Source organism: Lithobates pipiens, unplaced genomic scaffold, assembly GCF_037356315.1.
Source record: "Lithobates pipiens isolate NorthernLeopardFrog02 unplaced genomic scaffold, aLitPip1_a1.2 Scaffold_16, whole genome shotgun sequence".
NCBI classification, from domain to species: domain Eukaryota; kingdom Metazoa; phylum Chordata; class Amphibia; order Anura; family Ranidae; genus Lithobates; species Lithobates pipiens.
Genome location: NW_027507748.1, coordinates 610,357,603 through 610,378,779, shown reverse-complemented (window position 1 = coordinate 610,378,779; position 21,177 = coordinate 610,357,603). Strand labels below are relative to the sequence as shown.

Below are 21,177 nucleotides of genomic sequence, written 5' to 3'. Positions count from 1 at the left end.
TGTTCCTTTAACAGTGTGTAGTGGAACTGGCCAGTGGCCTCTCACCGACTCTTGTAATGACAGCTGATGATCCCTCTCCATTACCCATCAGTGACTCTATCCAGTCTGTGACTGCAAACTCTTCCCCCGACAACTGAGCTGTACCCAGACAGGGTCACTGACGATCTCTGGAATCAGGGTGTGTCCTCTCTGGTGCCTCTCTCTGTCCCAGATGTGTCAATGAGAGTTTCACCAGTAATCAGACATACACTCTCATAATTCCCTTCTTGCATATGCCACAGCCTGGGAACAATCCTCCTTCTTTTCCTCTCTGCTCAGAGCACTAATGACTCAATCTCTAGTTCCTTTTGCTCAGTCCATAAAGAATCTTAGTCTCTATGGAACTACCTCTCACACAATCCTCTGTTCTTCCCAACATTCACAGTGGTTCAACCAGTACACATCCCCTTTCTCTGTGTAGTGTTCGGACATAGCAGGCTACACAAGTTTTGTAATTTCAGTCTCCATTTATAGCTGTGGCTGTCACTCTGCACAAACAAAGCAGCAGCAAACACAATGAAACTGCAGTCGCTCATCTCTGCCAAAACTGCAGACTGGTGCTACACATGGATTTTAAATACATAACAAATAAGTATACTAATCTGTCTTTAAATGAGCTTTCTGGAACCTACTGTACATCAAGACTCAGACTTAAGCCTGATGCACGCTAGAAGAAACAGAGAGATCGCCATAGTAATATAAGCTATGTTACTGTGGCAATCTCCTCCGCTGTACTATTGTGTTCTGGTGGGGACTGATCAGATGTGGGTTGGTTGCTGGTTTACCAACATGCCTGTTCAGTAGTCTCACTACTAGCTTCTATAGAACAGACAGCTGTACACGCGGGCCAAAAGTTGGCAGATTCCTGCTGAACCTGCTGATTTCAGCCCATATTCAACCTGTGTGTACAAGGCTTGAGAAGTATTTTGAGCCAATTACTGCTTCAATAATTGTCCATTGTTCTGTCATTGTCAACATGCTAACAGTAGAGAACAATATATGACCTGACCATGTGGTGGAACTCCTTCGTTGTTCAGTCTGGCTAAAAGTGGGTCAATAAATTAAAGCATACCTAAATCTAAAAATACAATTATAATACAGCTGCAGCTTACCAGTCCTTAAATGAAGTTTCTGTAGTCATTCTTATTTTCAGGCTTTTGCCTTTGTTTTCCTCCTATTCGTAATCCTTTAAATAATGCACTTACTGTCCCTATGGAGGAAACCATGGTTGTCACCCAAGTTAGACTTTACATGTCTACCTTTGTTCATTTCCGTTACATGGGAGTTGAGAGGATTAGTAATTTACAGAGGAAAGATAACATTGTTTTTGCTGTCTGCTCAATTTATAGATAAACAGGTATTTTCTGTACTTGTGGAAATGTATGTGTAGCACTAACCCCCGAAGGAGCTGCTGATTATTTTTGGGCTTACCGTTACCCTCCGTTCTCCTTGTTGCACGTCTAGGGGATGTCCCGAGGTAGATGGCCCAGTAACTTGAGACTGACAATAGATCCACTTAAATGGATTTTATTTGCAAAAACTCAAACAATTGAACAGTCTTTTAACTTGGGATCAGAGGGTTGGAAAAGGAAGTTCAGGTTCTCTTAATATCAAAGTCCAAAAACATTAAAGAACCCGCTTACTTTGACTGCATCCAGAGAATAGCCATTCACAGCTGGATGATCACTCGAGTTTGACAGTCCCTCTCTCACAAAGCCTAGCAGCCAACAAGGTGCTTACTCAGGAACAAAGTCTTTGTCTTAGACGTTGTTGCAGAACGTGTAGGGAAACTAAGCTTTAGAACACTTGTAGGATACCTGGATTTTTCAGCCAGCTTGGCGATATCCACAAGACTGGATTCTCTTGGTTACTTCAGCACTTCCAGGCTCTTGTTAAGAAAACCAACCTGTACGTTGTGTTCTTCTAAAGAGTCCTCCCCTGGAATGCTTGAAGTACACTGGGTCTCTCCCGAACCGGAGACGGCACCCAACCACCTCAGAATCCTCCTTTAGTTTCCTTGCCTTGGGCTAGCCAGCTCCAAGACATTAAAGTCGGGTGGATCCGCACCCCAGGCCATAGCCTTCCTGGGGGCTGGTCAGGAGGACCAGCACCATGTAATCAGCACATCATACTGGACCAGAACCCCAAAGCACGTGACATCCGTATCTTAAATACCCTCTCCCAGAGGGCACAGTGAGAGGGCCACTCCCACTGACCTGGCTCCGAAAGAGAATGACTTAAGCACCTAACCAGACCATAGTTCCACGCCTGCCAAAGAGACAGTGCCCCCCATGGCCAGGCTGAACATCTCACAGTCCTGTCAGACTGATGCAGAGGTCCAATTTAGAAAAATATACCCAAACCAAACTGCAGTTTAGGCAACTTTAATTTTAGAAAAACGTATAGCGCATGCTCTTCAGGAGCCGCCGCTACATATGTATAAATACCTGTATCCTGGGACCACTGCTGGAGCTGTTTACAATCTGCCAGTGAAATCTCTGTGCCGGCCGCCCCTGTACAGCCGATCCCTATAGACTTCTCTGAAGCCATCTTCTGAGTGTCTTCAGCCAGACGAGAGTTTAGTGTAGGTCAGATGTCAGAAAGTGTAAATGCACTTTTTATTAAACTGCACTTATCATTTAACAAGATTTTTTAGCCAATCTTTTCTTCTGTTTTACAGCAGTGCGCTTTTGTGTACTCTCCTCCAACCCTGAGTCAGCTAATAGTGGTCTATTGGTCACCATCAGCTGATGTCACAGAGCTGCTTCAGGCTCTAGAAGGATCCTGGCAATGTTGTCGGAATCCACCAGGTTGCGTGATTGATAGATGGTTCTGGCGCTTAGCACATGGCTAAGAGCCAAAGCCAACTTTGCCAACCTCCATGGAGCGCTGGAAGGGCAGATTGGAGAGCAGTGACCAGTGCTGCAGTATAGAGCTGAATATGAATGTTTATTTAAATAGCCCAAACTTCTCATTTAAGATGTGAAATATATGGGCTGAATTTTATGTGCCAGTTACTGCTGGAACCTTCTGCATCTTGTTGTAATGGGCAACAATGGTGCAATGAATGCACCAGTAAAGAAGAAAAGGGGACAGTTGCTGAGCAATTGCATTCCTTACAGGTTGAGCAAACCAAATACTCTACAACCAGGAAGGGATTGTTATTCCAAAGTAACTAACCCAGACACTGACCAATCATCACAACCTGTTGCATATTTATAATGTAATGCCCCGTACACACGAGCGGACTTTTCGACATCCAAACTCCGACGGACCGAGTCCGTCAGACTATCCGATCGTGTGTGGGCTGCAACGGACTTTAGCTTCGCTAAAGTCTGACGGACTTTAGAAATGAAGCATGCTTTAAATTTTCCCGACGGAACTCCGCCGGACCCGGTCCCCTTCGAAAAGTTTGCTCGTGTGTGTGCTACTCCGACGGACTAAAACCGACGCTAGGGCAGCTATTGGCTACTGTCTATGAACTTCCTACGTCGAATCCCGTCGTACGTCATCACGTTCGACTCCGTCGGAGTTTGGTGTGATGGTGTGTGGCCAAGTCCGTTCGGTCGAAAAATCCGCCAGAACTCCGTCGGAACTCCAGCGGAACTCCGTCGGAGGTTTGTCAGACTTAATCCCTCTCGTGTGTACGGGGCATTAGTCTGTTTATTGGTTGGTCTTTATTTTAGGTCTGTTTGGAATCGTTACTTGCTTTTTTCCTTCCCTTGTCTACAAGCTGGTAAAGCCCCCATCTGTCTGTCAAGGTCCTGACAATTTGCATTGTAATCCAAGAAAGGATCATTAATCTGCAGTATCAGTCTGATTACAGCAATCATGACACAGGACCCAGCTGTTGAAGAGTGCAGTCTCTCTGGCTCTCGGGGACCGTGGATTCGCTAATTACCAGACATGCTGCTTCCTCTAAACGCCAAACATTGTCAAAATGTTTTGATTTTTTTTTCTTCTGTTGAGCTGAAAGCCCAAGGTGAACAAAAATTTATTTTCTTTCTTCCTAAAGAGGTGAAGAGTTGTTAAGGAAGCTATTGGTTCACTTTTCCATTATAATAAATCCTGAGGGGACACTCTGTTAGACCTAGGCTGACCTTGCTATGGAAATGCTGTTGAATTAATTCAGCAGTTCTGCTGAGAAATTATTTTATTAGATAACTAAAGCAGTCACATGACACTGACTTAATAAGACACTGCAGTTTGCAAGTGATTGAGGCCAGGACTTTAGGAACTTTGCAAGAACCTGCAAGCCACATGGGTTTACCACTCAACTCAACATCTTAGCTCATCTGTATGATTAGCGATGAAAGCAAAGCTTTGCCTATAGCAGAGCGGCTCTATACATTTTCAGGGAATAATAAACACAGCTTGCTGAAACACTTTTTGTGTCACACTCATTATAATGTAACCCCTTTGGAACATGTATACAACAAGATGGGTATAATGCAAACCAGACTGAGGAATGCACCTAACAAGTGTACACACTATACTTTTACCGCCTGACCTTTGTAGATACTGTCAGAAGTTTGATAAAAATAATATGAGCTTTAAAAATGTACAGCAGGAAAAAAAAATATATAATGAATCACCTAAAAGCCTGGCTGAGAACTGTGATACTAATTTGCAAGGAAAAAAACTAGTTAAAGTTTGCTTTTAATTTACTTAGAGCTGAACTCCAGGATAAATATAAAGTAAAGCTGACCATACATTGAGTGAATTTTATCCGGTTTCTGATGAACTGGTCAAAAATTCACTCAGTGGGTGGCCCTGCCGACTCAGCTCTGTTCGACAAATGATTGTTCAATGGAGCCTCCTGGACATTTTTTGCCGGAACAGCAGCTATGATCACATGAGTACAGTTTGATCTGTATTCCTGTGACCCATTTTCAGCAGACAGTTGGCTAAAGCCTGCTGTCGGCTGACGTCACAGAGCCAGTCTAGGCTCGGGAAAAATTGCGACAATGAAGTTGGGATCTGCCCACATGCCTGGACCAGCACTTGGCTCAGTCACCAGCTCTCTGAGAACTGAGCGATCAGTGGTGTTTGATCGCTTGGTTCTCAGTCTTAGAGCTGGTGGGGGACAGATGCTGCATCCACCTAGGTAAGTATGATTCTGAAAAAAAACAAAAAAAACATACTTCTCTTCTAAAACAGAATCAGGTACTTATACTAGTTGTATAAAATTGTATTATTTATTTTGTAAATTATTACAAAACTGAATTAACTTAATTTTGTTATATCTACCTGGAGTTCAGCTTGAATAGTAAAAAAAAGTACCAATTCCAGGTCTACATCCTAATGACCATATACTATATTCATTGGTGTATAACACTCACTTTTTCACCATGAAAATTGGATGCAAATAGCGTGTGCGTGTTATACGCCAATACTTAAATTTTAGCTGCCTTATTTAAAATGTAATTTTTTTTCCTGAAACTTCCCTCTTAAAATGAAAGTGTGTGTTATACAGCTGTGCGTGTTATACACTGATAAATACAGTACTTGTTGTGTTAGGGTATAGATATGCTGCTTGATATAAAAGTCAAGTGATGTACCCTCACATGGATTTTCCGCTTGCAGTTTAGCATGGCTGCACTAGCTGACATAGTCTTACCAATTTACAAGTGACAGGCACAATGCTCTCCTAGGAAGCAGAAAGCAAGCTCAACAGAGAAAATAAAGGAGACTTAATGAGCCTTTGAAAACTCGTCAGTGGTTTATTCCTTCTGTTTTCTCTCTGCTCCTTGTTCTTTCTTCCTTTTATCATTATTGGATGAATATTGCAAGTGACATCTATTTTTTTTTACATAACTACCTAGAGTTGGCATGATAACATGCATACACAACAATGTGCACCAAAGTGGATGGTCCTTTCTGTATAATTCTACATTAAAATTCAGTTTTATCACTGTCCGGACATGTGCTTGACTAATGACATTTTTGTTTTTAAAACAACCAAAAAACCCCAAAAAAGTAAAACTCGAATCTTTAAAATTACCAAGCTGTTTTGTAATTACAATGACATTTGGACATTTGTACATGTAAGAGAACGATCACATGGGTCACAGAAATTTCTCTAATGTAAGCAGATTCGCCAACTCCCTTCACTTAAAGCTGAATTTGTGATAAAAAGATAAATGCAGAAATGAAATCGCTATATGGTGGTTGTTTCACCTGCCAAATGATTTGTATCTCTGCCCTTTCAGTTCTGAGATGTGCACAGCTGTGTCACATGGCACAGCCCTGGCTAGAAGGGCAGGAGACCTAAACCTTCTCTGCTGCAGTTAGATAGCACTTACAGGTCTTGTCTTTGCCCCGGTATGTGACTGGACAATGAAAGGAGATGCAGCAGACCGATGAGTTCATTCCCTGTTACTCAGCATACTCCTGCTTTTAGCATGTTCCTTGTTATTATAATTATTATTATTATTATACAGGATTTATATAGCACCAACAGTTTACACAGCACTTTACAACATGAGGGTAGACAGTACAATTACAATACAATATAATACAAGACAGAGAGCCCTGCTCATTAGAGCTTACAATCTAATAGGGAGGGTCGAGAGATACAAAAGGTAATAACTGTAGGGGATGAGTTGATGTACAGTTGTTAGGTGGGGGCCAGATTGGCTTCTCTGAAGAGATGAGTTTTCATGGATTGTCTGAAAATAGATGGAATAGGATATAGACAGATTGGGGTAGAGAATGTCAGAGGATGGGAGAGGCTCTGGAGAAGTCCTGGAGACAGGCGTGGGAGAAGGTGACAAGGGAGGTAGAAAGCAGGTGGTCTTGGGAGGAACAGATTTTTTTGGGGAGGAAAGTTTTTGTTGGTATTTTGAGACTAGGGTAGTGATGTAGCTGGGGGCCAAGTTGTGGATGGCTTTGTAAGTTATTGTTAGTATCTTCAATTTAATTGGTTGGGTGAGATGAAACCAGTGGAGGGACTGGCAGAGAGCGGTAGCAGATGCTGAGCAGTTTGTAAGGTGGATGAACCTGGGACCAGCATTAATGACGGTCTGAAGGGGGGATATCCTATTTAAAGGTAAGCCAATGAGAAGGGAGTTGCAGTAGTCAAGGCGAGAGATGAGAGAGGCGAGAGATGATCAGGGAGTGGATTAGAAGCTTTGTGGTGACATTGGTTAGGAAGGGACGTATCTTGGAGCTTTTGAGGCAACAAGCTTTGGACAGTGATTGGATGTGGGGCCGAAAGGATAGTTCAGAGTCCAGGATTACACCTAGTAACTTAGCATAGGGGAACAAATTGATAGTTGAGCCATTGATTTTGACAGAGAAATCAGGGAAAGAGGCACGTGCGGAAGGAAATATTATGAGCTTGGTTTTGGATAAGTTGAGTTTGAGAAAGTGGTGTGACATCTACGCCGATATGTCTGGTTCTTTGTGTTGCCTCTGCATCTCCCAGTCTGAGGTTTGTTGATCCAGCGATTGAAAGGCATCTGATACTGATTCAAATTCAGGCACATATAATGCTTACTTTAAAAAAAAAAAAAAAAAATCTTTAAGAAGGCATTATGAATATAAAGCTGCATTCATGTGGGTTTTTTAATATCTTCCTTTACTCCAGGTGTAATACAAAACAATGTGACAAGCAAATGTTATAGTTTTGAATAGAGCGGGAAAGAACTACCATTTTTTTTTTTACATTTATGTGTCCCTACAGGGAAGATTCAACTGCACTATTGCTCATATAGATCCAAAGCAAAAATGTGTAAGCACTGCTCCAGGTCTGTCTACCCACTTCAATCCTTTCTTCCCCATGAACAGGTGCTGGTCCGGTTCGCAGCTGTGAAGTGTAGACCAGATGAGACAGATGACTGCATACTATATAGTTGGAAATCCAGTAGCTTTATTGAAGAAAATCCATATATAAAAACATCAGACTCATAGAGGGGAACAGCAATGCTTCTCCTGTCTCTGAGGCTGTGATGTTTTTATATATGGATTTTCTTCACTTGCTGACCACCCAATAGCAGTTTTACTGCTGCAGGTTGGCTGTTGTCACACTGATCACTGTATTAGTGTCACTGGTTCCCAAAAAGTATCAGTTAGTGTCAGAATGTCCACCACAATATCGCAGTCCCGCTATAAGTCACTGGTCGCCACCATTACTAGTAATATATATATATATATATATATCCTATAGTTTGTAGACACTGTAACTTTTGCGAAAAACCAATCAATATACAACTATTGGGATTTTTTTGTACCAAAATTTGGATTGTATATAATTTATCGCAGAATGTAAAAAATGTTTTTTTTTCTTCAAATTTGTCGGCCTTTTTTGTTTTTAGTGCAAAAAATAAAAAACACAGAGGTGATTAAATACCACCTAAAGAAAAATAGTTTGTGGAGGAAAAAGGACATGCATTTGGGTACAGCATCGCTCGACCGCGCAATTGTCGGTTAAAGTAACGCAGTGCCACATCGCAAAAAATGGCCTGGTCAGGAAGGGGAGTAAATCTACTGGAGGTCAAGTGGATAAAGCTACTGGATTTCGAATTACCGTATATAGTTTGCTGCTATCTACCTCATCTTGTCTGCACTATTGCTACTGGTCACCATTGTTTCCTCTACAGTAACTGATATGAAAGCCAAAAATATTGACCTGCAATAGATGCTGAGAGGAAACCTTCCAATGGGTAAACCTGCTCTGGAGACAGTTGACAAGAGAGGATATCTACTTGCTTGTGAGAAATCTCCTCTTACGCTCTTGCTGTGTCTCTGGGAGAGGAAATGAAGGAACATTTCCCCCTCAGGACAGAAAGGACAAAACCTGAAAAGGGTGTCTTAACCGCTCCATACTTTTTTTAAATGTAAAAAATGTGTATTTTTCCGTCATACTTACCTGTAAAATCCTTTTCTTGGAGTACATCATGGGAAACAGAGCAACCATAATAATGACTATATGGGTTATATGCCACCTACTGGTGGATGGACACTGGCAGATAGTCAAACAGGAAGTCCACCCCTATATAACCCCTCGTGATGTACTCCCAAGAAAAGGATTTTACAGGTAAGTATGATGAAAAAATCCTAATTTCTTCATTGTACATCACGGGACACAGAGCAACCATAATAATGATTATATGGGATGTCCTAAAGCAATGCCCTTGAGGGGAGGGAGACACAATCACAGAAACTGCCACCTGAGAAGGACTCCTTTTGCCATCCAAAACATACTGCGGCCAAAGCAGTATCCTCTGTGGCTTTGATATCTATTTGGTAAAATTCTGTGAATGTATAAACAAAAGACCATGTAATGGCCTTAAATCCTGAGCCACTGACACCTGGTAGGAGATGGCCCAATATACCCCCACACACCTGGTAGCGAGCGCTTTTACCAAAAAAAGGGGTGGGGGACCTTGCCCTTTCAAGCTATAGGCTCAAATGATTAATTGGCAAATCCAAGGAAAAATTGTTAACTTGGATGCCTCTTGCCCTTCCCGGGCTCTTCTGGCAGCACAAACCAGGATTCCTGACCTGTACTGACTAATCAAGTAATTTTGACTGCCAGAACTACCTCCAGAGTATGCAGTGATCCAACTCCTGCCAACTGATGATCAGAAAAGGCAAGATATTGTCTTGATTCAAGTGAAAACTAGACACCATACTAGGCAAAAAATGGATGAGGAGGCAATATCACCTTAATATGATGCAAGACTAAAAACAGCTCCTTGCATGAAAGAGCCGTCAACTCACACTCCACTTAGTGAAGCGATAGCAACCAAAGAAGCTACCTTCCGAGGTAAAGGACTAACAGAATCTCTTGATTGGTTCAAAAAGTGGCCTCTGCAAGCACAGTCAAGATTAAATTCAAGTCCCAAGGACGCAAGAATGGTTTGACAGGCGAGATTGTCTACATTACACACTGTATGAAGTATGAATCAAGGAGTGAGAAACAACCACCTCTGAAAAAAAATGTATAGAGACGAACCCTGACCGTTAATGGTACTTAAGGCCAATCTCCTTTCCCCTACCGATTGGAGAAAGAAAGAAAATCTCCTACCCACATATTTCTGCAGGTGCCATTTCCTGGCTTCACCCCAGGCAAAAAAATATTTCCAAGTCCTGTAATTGAAGTTCCCCGAAGCTGTCTTCCAGGGGCTCAACGGTGCTGAGATACAAGACTCAAGACCATTAGGTCCCGCTGGACTGGGAATGTTCAAGAAGTGACCCCCGCAAGACTTGCTATGTTGGTGTACCAAGCCCTCCTGGGCTAAGTTGGCTAACACTAGTATCAGTGTTACCACCTCCCGGATTCTTCGCAAAAGATGCGGGAGAAGTTGAAACGGAGTGAAGTGCAAAAAAAGGGAAAACTGATCCCCAAGGTGTTATGAGTGCATCTACCCCTATTGCCAGTGGACCCTAGTCCCGGACACAACCTGTCCCAACTTGTTGTAGAACTTGGAATAGAGTGTAGATTCACCTGCAGATTTCCTTTTGCCACTATTCTATACCTGGAATATGCACGGATGATAGAGACAGTCCTTGTGTTGTCCCAGACAGAATGTGGTTCACCTTCCTGAGCCGCATGACTCCTGGTGCCGCCCTGGTGGTTGATATATATGCCTCTGCAGAGGCTTTCCCGGATAGAATGTACAACTGGTTTGTACCATAATCTAGAGCAAAGTGTACTGGCCAAAAGCTCAAAGATATTTATGAGCAGTATACTCTCCTGTGGAGACCAAGTCCACTGAACTGTAGCCACCCTCAAACCAAACGGAGAAACTGGCATCAGTGGTTATTATCTTCCAATACCTGAAAGGAAGAATTCAATCTTTCTAGATTCCAAACCATCAACAACAATCTTTAGCTGTGCAACACCCCGGGAACAGAGCCATCCGGCAATCCAATGTCTGGATCTTTAAGTTCCAGGCAGAGCGAGAATGATCCTCTCCAAGACCTGGAGTAGGACTATACACAAGGAATGTGCTTCAACCTAGATACAGCTTGCTACTTAAAAATGTATTGAAGGAAATTCTAGACCAACTGCTTCCTGATCAAAAGGTTATTGAGTTATACTGAGATTGACCCCGCCCCTGCGTCTTTAGCAAGTCCAGCTCCGGAGCTAGGAGCTTTGTGAACCTCAGAAGCTGTGGTCAGCCCGAAGGATGGTCACAAAAAAGAAAACAGACGACTTTCCACTGCAGTTACAGAAATCTTTGATGAGGCTGGAAACAGCCTGGCACATGAAGCTGTGTGTTTCCTGATGATTATGGGCCCCGCAATCTACCTCTTGCAGAGAGGTCATCACTGAACAGACCAAGCCTATCTGAAGCAAAAGGATGCTCATCAGATTGAGATCTAAAGATAGACCTCATGTCCCTATTCAGTTTTGAAGCTGCTACCATTTCATTGTTTTACAATAATGAGCCCATAACTTTTGCTCCAAGTCCCAATGCAAGGAAAAGACTGACCCAGATAAGGACGTAGCCTCAGAGACTGCTCCCTCAGGTGCCTCCTTCACTTAGGAGGGAAACCTGGGCAGTCTCCCATCCAAGTACTAACCAGGCTTGATCCGAGATCAAGTGCCACAGTGGCCCAAATCACCCTGATGCCATTGGTCCAACAGGAGATGTAAACATTGCCAGACCACTGAACCTGACGGCAGGGGCACCCTTCTAAGTCATCTAGCTAGTCTAACAGACTAACCAAGCTTGATCCGAGATCAAGTGCCACAGTGGCCCAGATCACCCTGATGCCATTGGTCCAACAGGAAATGTAAACATTGCCAGACCACTGAACCTGAGGGCGGTGGCACCCTTCTAAGTCATCTAGCTAGTCTAAGCCCTTGTACACACGGTCGGACATTCCGACAACCAAATCCGTCGGATTTTGTCTAAAAGAGCCCCCATCCCTCCTTTACACTTCAATGTATTCAGATCGCCGAATACGGCAATTCTGAATACTGTATATTTTTTTAAGCCGGCACCATTGACAGCCGAGTAAATGGGAAGTGACGTCATGACGTCGCTTCCGTGTTTACTATTAGGAGACTGGAATGACACCGATTATGGCGTCATTCCAGTTCCTCCCCAGCAGCCGGAGGCATCCGATCATGAATCGGTGCTCCCGATCGAACGGGAGCACCGGTAACAGTGGCGGGAGGGGGGACGTCCCCTCCCGCTCCTCCGGCATAACAGCCGAGCGGCTTTTAGCCACTTCGGTTGTTATGGCTTGATAGCCAATCGTCCGCTGTAAAAGATGGTACCGGGATGATGCCTGCAGGTGCGGGCATCATCCCGGTATACCCCCCGGAAGCCGAGTACGCACATCTGTGTACGCTCAGCGGGAAGGGGTTAATGGCACCTGTTTGTTATCAGTATAAAAGACACCTGTCCACAAACTCAAACAGTCACACTCCAAACTCCACTATGATGAAGACCAAAGAGCTGTTGAAGGACACCAGAAACAAAATTGTAGACCTGCACCAGGCTGGGAAGACTGAATCTGCAATAGGCAAGCAGCTTGGTGTGAAGAAATCGACTGTGGGAGCAATAATTAGAAAATGGAAGACATACAAGACCAGTGATAATCTCCCTCGATCTGGGGCCCCATGCAAGATCTCACCCCGTGGGGTCAAAATGATCACAAGAACAGTGAGCAAAAATCCCAGAACCACAGGGGGGCACCTGTAGAGAATTGGGACCAACGTAACAAAGGCTACCATCAGTAACACACTATGCCGCCAGGGACTCAGATCCTGCAATGCCAGACATGTCCCCCTGCTTAAGCCAGTACATGTCCGGGCCCATCAGAGGTTTGCTAGAGAGCATTTGGATGATCCAGAAGAGGATTGGGAGAATGTCATATGGTCAGATGAAACCAATGTAGAACTGTTTGGTAGAAACACAACTCATCATGTTTTGGAGAGAGAGAATGCTGAGTTGCAACCAAAGAACACCATACCTACTGTGAAGCATGGGGGTGGCAACATCATGCTTTGGGGCTTTTTCTCTGCAAAGGGAACAGGACGACTGACGAATGATCCGTGTACATGAAAGAGTGAATGGGGCCATGTATCATGAGATTTTGAGTGCAAACCCCCTCCCATCAGCAAGGGTATTGAAGATGAAATGTGGCTGGGTCTTTCAGCATGACAATGATCCCAAACACACCGCCCTGGGAATTAAAAAAGTGGCTTCGTAAGAAACATTTCAAGGTCCTGGAATGGCCTAGCCAGTCTCCAGATCTCAACCCCATTGAAAACCTTTGGAGTCCGTGTTGCCCAGTGACAGCCCCAAAACATCACTGCTCTAGAGGAGATCTGCATGGAGGAATAGGCCAACATACCAGCAACGGTGTGTGACAACCTTGTGAAGACTTACAGAAAATATTTGACCTCTGTCATTGCCAACAAAGGAAATATAACAAAGTATTGAGATGAACTTTTGATATTGACAACATATATTATTTTTCACCATAATTTGCAAATAAATTCTTTCCCAATCAGACAATGTGATTGTCTGGATTTGTTTCCACATTTTGTCTCTAATAGTTGAGGTATACCTATGATGACAATTACAGGCCTCTCTCATTTTTTTAAGTGGGAGAACTTGCACAATTGGTGGCTGACTAAATACTTTTTTGCCCCACTGTACATAGGGCATCAAATGCAATCTCTATGCTGCTTCAACAGCCTAGGACCTCTTTCACACCTCTGCGACCCGTCCTGTGACTTGGGACTGCAAGGCGCACTCCATGATTTCCAATGAGTACTCTTCACATCCGTGCGACTTCAAGTCGCAGTGACCTTAGAGCAGCCCATGCGCCACTCTGGTCCAACCTTGCCATGACTTGAGTTCCATAAGCCTCAAGATTACACAGCATTGCTTCACGTCGCCGCAAAATGGCATTAAAGTTGCAGCAAAAGCGTGAAAAGGGAGCCCCAAAACAATCTATTCTGGAGACAACTCCTTCAAGTGCACCGATGCCCATGGTCTTCCAAACATGTGCTTATGCCACATGTATGTATGTCTGTATGCAACATCTATGCAAAACGTTTTTATTCAAGCATGCGTTTAGGCAACAAGCTTGCAAGCATGTATACTATGTTGCACCTGACCAACTGCCCTTGGCCCCATACTAGGTTTTATTAGTTTAGCACATATGCATGCCATGCAGCCCTTTTCTGCTTCAGCCTAAAAGTAAGCTCCTGCAGACCACATGCACATTATTCTGAAGTTTGCAAATATGCATCTGTTCAACTGCTCCAGGCCCTGTACCATTTTTGTGCCAAATGCACAGTATTCTGGAGACCCAACACTTTAAATGCACTGCTAGGGGTGTATCGACTTACAGTTGTACAGGCCCCCCAAATTAAGCAATAAGTATGCAGTATGTAGTCATGACTTGTCTGGCCACACATTTCTCCCATAGTAAATACTCACACTTCACTAGTATCCATGGGCTGGTGTTATATCTCAAGAGGCCCTGCTGTCGAGCTGTCGACCACATGACTTTTGTAACATGGTCGCCCTTCCACTTCCTACCTATATAAAAAAAGGGCCTTATTGAGCAGCATAATTAAACAGCACACTGCCCCCAGTGGCCACTGGGAGAACAGACAGTCAGATCTCTCTCTTTGTTTTCTTTTTAAAAAGAGAAACTGCAAAAATGCAGGACTTACCATTCCTGCTGCAGGACTCTGAACATAACAGGAGTCCATCCTTCACCCACCATGGTGAGCTTTGTCATAAAAGACCTTTGGGGACTGAGTCCCCCTAAATTTGGGGTCCACTTCCCTGGACCTGTATAGCACCCTGCAGGAAAGCACCTTGGTCAGAACAAACACTGCACAGGGTTCCATTACGCAGAGTCCAGCGCCGTAAGGCCGCATTACAGGACAATCTCGAGGAATCTTTTCTTATTCCGAGGCTCGGGTACATCCATTTTGGCTGATAGTTTTTTCTAAAGGATCCGAATGAAGTCCATGATTCTAAATTGAACCATCCAGACCTCAGTGACCATTCCACCTTACAGAAGCTGGCAAAAAAACTGAGGTCCTTCCTGTGTAGGAGGGGTTATATAGAGGGGGGAACTCCTTGTTTGACTATCTGCCAGTGTCCATCCATCAGTAGGTGGCGTATAACACATACAATCATTATTATGGTTGCTCTGTGTCCCGTGATGTACAATAAAGAAAAAACCCTTTAATGTTAAGTGAGACTACAGCTTTCATATAAAAAAAAATAATGGGATTGCCTGCCTTTCCTGTTCTCATCTGTTGCAGCATTTTGTTTGCTGCAAATCCACAGGTGTACTGAAAAAAAAGAGGAAATAAAAATGTAATACCAGACCCAGACATGGGCTCACCATACACATGTATGCTTGTAGATATAAGCTCCTAGAATGCTTGTATTATGGTGCAGATTTCGCTTAGCAGAGTGACCTAATAGTTTAATCAAGGCTCTGGTGGAAGAACATGCATCTGGTGAACATTATTTGTGATCTTCCTGACTATGCACACAGTGTGCAGAAAGGCGTGTACAACTGATGTATGCCACAGAGCCCAAAACAGCCCAGGTAAAATATTCACCATAACAAGCTGATTTGAGCAGAACGACTTTGAAACAACAATGATAATTACATTCTAGCAACATCACACAGCTGTATCCAGCTGGTGGTCCACATTCCAACGTCTCTGCCCCCCCTTCCCTTCCCTTCCCCCCCCAATATATGGAAACATTTAGTCAAGTATCAAAATATAATATTGTACCTCTGTCTTATGTTTCAGCTTTGGTTCGCATTTGTTAATGGATTTTCTGGACAAATCTTGTTTGAACGATGGTGCATTGGCTTGTACAATGTGGTAAGTGACTCATTTTTGGTTTTTGATTACACATAAAAGTAGGAAGAAAGTTCCCTCACTAGTTCTGTCTGTGATGTTAATCGCAATCCATTATCTTACTCCCATTTTTTTCATGTTATGTTAAACTATATTTTGAGAGAAAACATCTTGTTCTGTTGCAGCATATGCCCCATATTTAAAACAGTTGTTGTGGAAGTAAATTCGGTATAAAACCACATTTTCCATAAATCAAGAACCAGTCCCCCGGCAGAGGTCTGAGATGATGTTTTCACATTTGTCTAGTAGTATTGGTCTAACGTTAAATAACATGTTGTCTTCTGGATTTCATGTTCCCAATACACCTACCACCTATTTTGCATATAAAGAACGTTAAAAAGATCCATGCCACTTGACCATGGCAATAAAGTAAAAACTTTCATTCATAAAAATTTTAAATATTTCTTCCTAAGACAATTCATACTTTCCCCATGTGTGGATCTGATCTTCTCTCTCAGCCCATCACTCAGTCTACATAAAATAGGGTAATCCTGGGTTTTATAACCTGTGCTTTGTACTATCGATACTACTTGACAAACTAAGTAGACAGCCATTCATAGTCAATAAAAGGTTTAAAGAGGAAGTAAACCCTGATGAGTTTACTTCCTCTTTCATTCCCTGCAAAGGTAAAGCATAATGGACTATTATGCATCGCATAGTAGTCCATTATGTGTTACTTACCTGACACAGGAGCCAGCGAAGTCACCGCTGTCCCCTGTAGTCCAGCGCATCCATCTTCTCGGTGGGTCTCGCTGCTCCGCCGCTGTCATTCGGCGAAGCCGCGATGACGTCACTCCCGCGCATGCGCACGGGACCCGCCACACGCAGCATCTTCGCCGTTAACGGTGCCGTGCTCAGTGCGCCTGCGCACTGCTGTCTACGGTGCATGCGCCGTAGACAGCGGTGCCTGTCTTTCTGCAAATATCTCCTAAACCGTGTAGGTTTAGGAGATATTTCTTAGACCTACAGGTAAGCCTTAATCTAGGCTTACCTGTAGGTCAAAGTGTGTTGTAAGGGTTTACAACCACTTTAAACTGCTCATAAGGGGGCACTATCTAGCCCAATGATTCTCCACCAGGGTTATTATTATTATTATTATACAGGTTTTATATAGCGCCAACAGTTTGCTCAGCGCTTTACAACATGAGGGCAGACATTACAGTTTCATTACAATTTGGTACAAGAGGAATCAGAGGGCCCTGCTCGTTAGAGCTTACAATCTAAAAAGGAAGGGGCAATTGATACAAAAGGTAATAGCTGTGGGGGATGAGCTAATGGAGGAAGTAAACCAGTGTTAGTTCGAAGCAGGATAGGCTTCTTTGAAGAGAAGGGTTTTCAGGGATCATCTAAAGATGGATAGATTAGGGGACAGTTGGACAGATTGGGGTAGGGAGTTCCAAAGGATGGGAGAAGCTCTGGAGAAATCCTGGAGGCGAGTATGGGAGGAGGTGACAAGGGATCCGTGGGGAGGAACCGTAGGGTTCCTCCAGAGGTTGCTAGGGGTTCCTTCAGCATTGGCAATTTCTGCCTCTCAGATAAGTTCCCACTGACACCATTGATCTTTTTAGGTATCTGTAAGGAGGTAATTCTTCCCAATGACCCCAAGTGTAAGGACCATTCCTCTCACTGACCATCACACTAATGTATCATAAGTTGTAGAGTTCTCATTTTTAGCAGGGGTTCCTCAAGACCGGAGAACTATTTCAAGGGTTCCTCTGTGTTGAAAGGGTTGAGAAAGGCTGATCTAGCCTGTAAGAACTAGTTTCCTCCCTCTACTGCTTTTCATTGGCTAAACCAAAAAAATCCTGATGCTTAAATACATATTTAAACATCCCAAATAAGCTCCTAATATGCTTGTTTACAGACACAAAAAAACTCAGGTGTAAATCCAGCCTAGTTTGAATGTCTAATTTTTTTTCAATTTACCAAAAAAAACCTGAACAAACAAATTTTTTTTTGCCTTGACGTACACTGGTACTGCCCATGTGAAAGGGGCTTTTCAGACATTTCACACAGAATTAACACTTTTCCAATTGGATCCAGTTAGGTAGATAAATGTGTGAATCCTGGTTGGAAAGTAGAAAATACCCATAATTTTTTTTTTTTACATTAAATACACACTAAAAAATCGTATATCTTAATCATATAATCAAAATTCAGAGCTAAAAAAAAAAAGAGAAAAAAAACAGCAGCTCCCTAAAAAGACATACAAATTACAATACACGAGAGCCCATATTATTGAGACCTTTGCCTTTCTTCATCTGTATATATTTTCTTTTAAATATAGGATATGATGTTTTATTTTAAATATTGCATTAAAAAAATGATAAGTTTATGTTTTTAACACTTTATAAGAATGTACATTTTTGGGGAAAACTAAACAGCCTCATTTTATTTTTGGTCCTGGTTGTAAATACAGTGGGGTGTGGCTATTACTAAAAAGACAGAGGAAGCTTAATATTAATTTTAGATTTTTTGCTTTTGAATGTGAACTTATAATAAGGTATGTGGAAGGGGAGATTACTGACTATGTTATATGCATACATTTTAACTAAGGGTAATAAGAAAGCACAAAGAAGAAATCCTGCATTGAGCTTCTATGTACAGTATCTCACAAAAGTGAGTACACCCCTCAAATTGCTGGTAATATTTTATTATATCTTTTCATGTGAACACTGAAGAAATTACACTTTGCTACAATGTAATGTAATGTAGTGAGTGTACAGCTTGTATACCAGTGTAAATGTGATGTCCCCTCAAAATAACTCAACACACAGTCATTAATGTCTAAACCACTGGCAACAAAAGTGAGTACACCCCTAAGTGAAAATGTCCAAGTTGGGCCCAATTAGCCATTTTCCCTCTCCAGTGTCATGTGACTTGTTAGTGTTACAAGGTCTCAGGTGCGAATGGGGAGCAGGTGTGTTAAATTGGGTGTTATCACTCTCACTCTCTCATACTGGTCAGTGGAAGTTCAACATGGCACCTCATGGCAAAGAACTCTCTGAGGATCTGAAAAAAAGAATTGTTGCTCTACATAAAGATGGCCTAGGCAATAAGAAGATTGCCAAGACCCTGAAACTGAGCTGCAGCACAATGGCCAAGACCATATATAGCTGTTTAACACGACTGGTTTAAACTCAGAACAGGCCTCGCCATGGTCGACCAAAGAAGTTGAGTGCACGTGCTCAGCGTCATATCCAGAGGTTGTCTTTGGGAAATAGACGTATGAGTGCTGCCAGCATTGTTGCAGAGGTTGAAGGGGTGGGGGGTCAGCTTGTCAGTGCTCAGACCATACTCTGCACACTGCATCAAATTGGTCTGCATGGCTGTCATCCCAGAAGGAAGCCTCTTCTAAAGATGATGCACAAGAAAGCCTGCAAACAGCTTGCTGAAGACAAGCAGATTAAGGACACGAATTACTGGAACCATGTCCTGTGGTCTGATAAGACCAAGATAAACTTATTTGGTTCAGATGGTGTCAAACGTGTGGGGCAGCAACCAGGTGAGGAGTACAAAGACAAGTGTGTCTTGCCTACAGTCAAGGATGGTGGTGGGAGTGTCATGGTCTTGGGCTGCATGAGTGCTGCCGGCACTGGGGATATACAGTTCATTGAGGGAACCATGAATGCCAACATCTACTGTGACATACTGAAGCAGAGCATGATCCCCTCCCTTTGGAGACTGGGCCGCAGGGCAGTATTCCAACATAAGGACCCCAAACACACCTCCAAGACGACAGCCTTGCTAGAGAAGCTGAGGGCAAAGGTGATGGACTGGCCAACATGTCTCCAGACCTAAACCCTATTAAGCATCTGTGGGGCATCCTCAAATGGAAGGTGGAGGAGCGCAAGGTCTCTAACATCCACCATCTCTGTGATGTCATGGAGGAGTGGAAGAGGACTCTAGTGGCAACCTGTGAAGCTCTGCTGGACTCCATACCCAAGAGGGTTAAGGCAGCGCTGGAAAATAATGGTGGTCACACAAAATATTGACACTTTAGGCCCAATTTGGACATTTTCACTTAGGGTTGTCTTAACTTTTGTTGCCAGCGTTTTAGACATTAATGGCTGTGTGTTGAGTTTTTTTGAGGGGACAGCAACTTTACACTGTTATACAAGCTGTACACTCACTACTTTACATTGTAGTAAAGTGTCATCTCTTCAGTGTTGTCACATGAAAAGATATAAATAAATATTTACAAATATGTGAGGGTGTTCTCACTTTTACAGATACTGTATGACATAGGGCCACTGAATGGGGATGGATGACTGATAGCCCCGTCCTCTCCATTCATAGATCCTGTGTCATTAATTTAAGCTGTAGTGCAGATCAGGTAGAAAAGGCCAGGCATAGTCAAGTTCAGGTCAGGTGGGAGAATCTGTCACAGGACAACTATTAGTTGTGCACTCCACAAATCTGCCCTTTATGGAAGAGTGGCAAGAAGAAAGCCATTGTTGAAAGGAAGCCATAAGAAGTCCTGTTTGCAGATTGCAAAAAGCCATGTGAGGGACACAGCAAAAATGTGGAGGAAGGTGCTCTGGTCAGGGGAGCTCAAAATCAAACTTTTTGGCCTAAAAGCAACATTCTATGTGTCAAAAAAAATGAACACTGCATATCACCCTGAACACACCATCCCCATCGTGAAACATGGTGGTGGCAGAATCATGTTGTGGAGATGCTTTTGCAGGTACAGGGAAGCTGGCCAGAGTTTATGGAGCCAAATACAAGGCAAGGAAAATCTTAGAAGAAAACAGCCAGATCTACAATGGAATGGTTTAGATCATGTGCTAGCCCTTGTACACACGATCGGAGATTCCGACGGAATGTGTCCTATCGGACCGTTTTGTCGGATAATCTGACTGTGTGTGGTATGCATCGGACTGTTTCCATCGGAATATCCGTCGGACCCAATTTTCCAACTTGTTGGAAATATTTTCCGACAAACTGGTCCGATCAGACATACTCCAATCATGTGTAGAGAATTTTGATTGGACAAACTGCCACGCATGCTCAGATCAAATTCCTACATCAAAGCTATTGGCTACTAGCGTGAATGTAGTCCCGTCGTAACGAAATAACGTCATCACGTTCTGAACGATCGGATTTTCCGACAACTTGGTCCGACCGTGTGTATGCAACAGTTTCGGACACAATCCGTTGGACAAAATCCGTCGGACAAAATCCAACGGATTTGGTTGGCAGAATGTCCGACCGTGTGTACAAGGGCTTTAGAATGACCCAGTCAAAGTCCAGACCTAAAT

At 43.1% G+C, this 21,177-nt stretch overlaps 1 protein-coding gene across 1 annotated transcript in view; it reads left to right on the top strand.

Moving 5' to 3' along the window:
- Nucleotides 1–21,177, top strand: part of ATP8A2 (ATPase phospholipid transporting 8A2) — a 1,022,388-nt gene that overhangs the window by 718,049 nt on the left and 283,162 nt on the right. Inside the window, exon 28 of the mRNA XM_077484049.1 lies at nt 15,803–15,877. Within this exon, the coding sequence (XP_077340175.1) occupies nt 15,803–15,877 (75 nt within the window). The remainder of the gene's footprint in view (nt 1–15,802; nt 15,878–21,177) is intronic.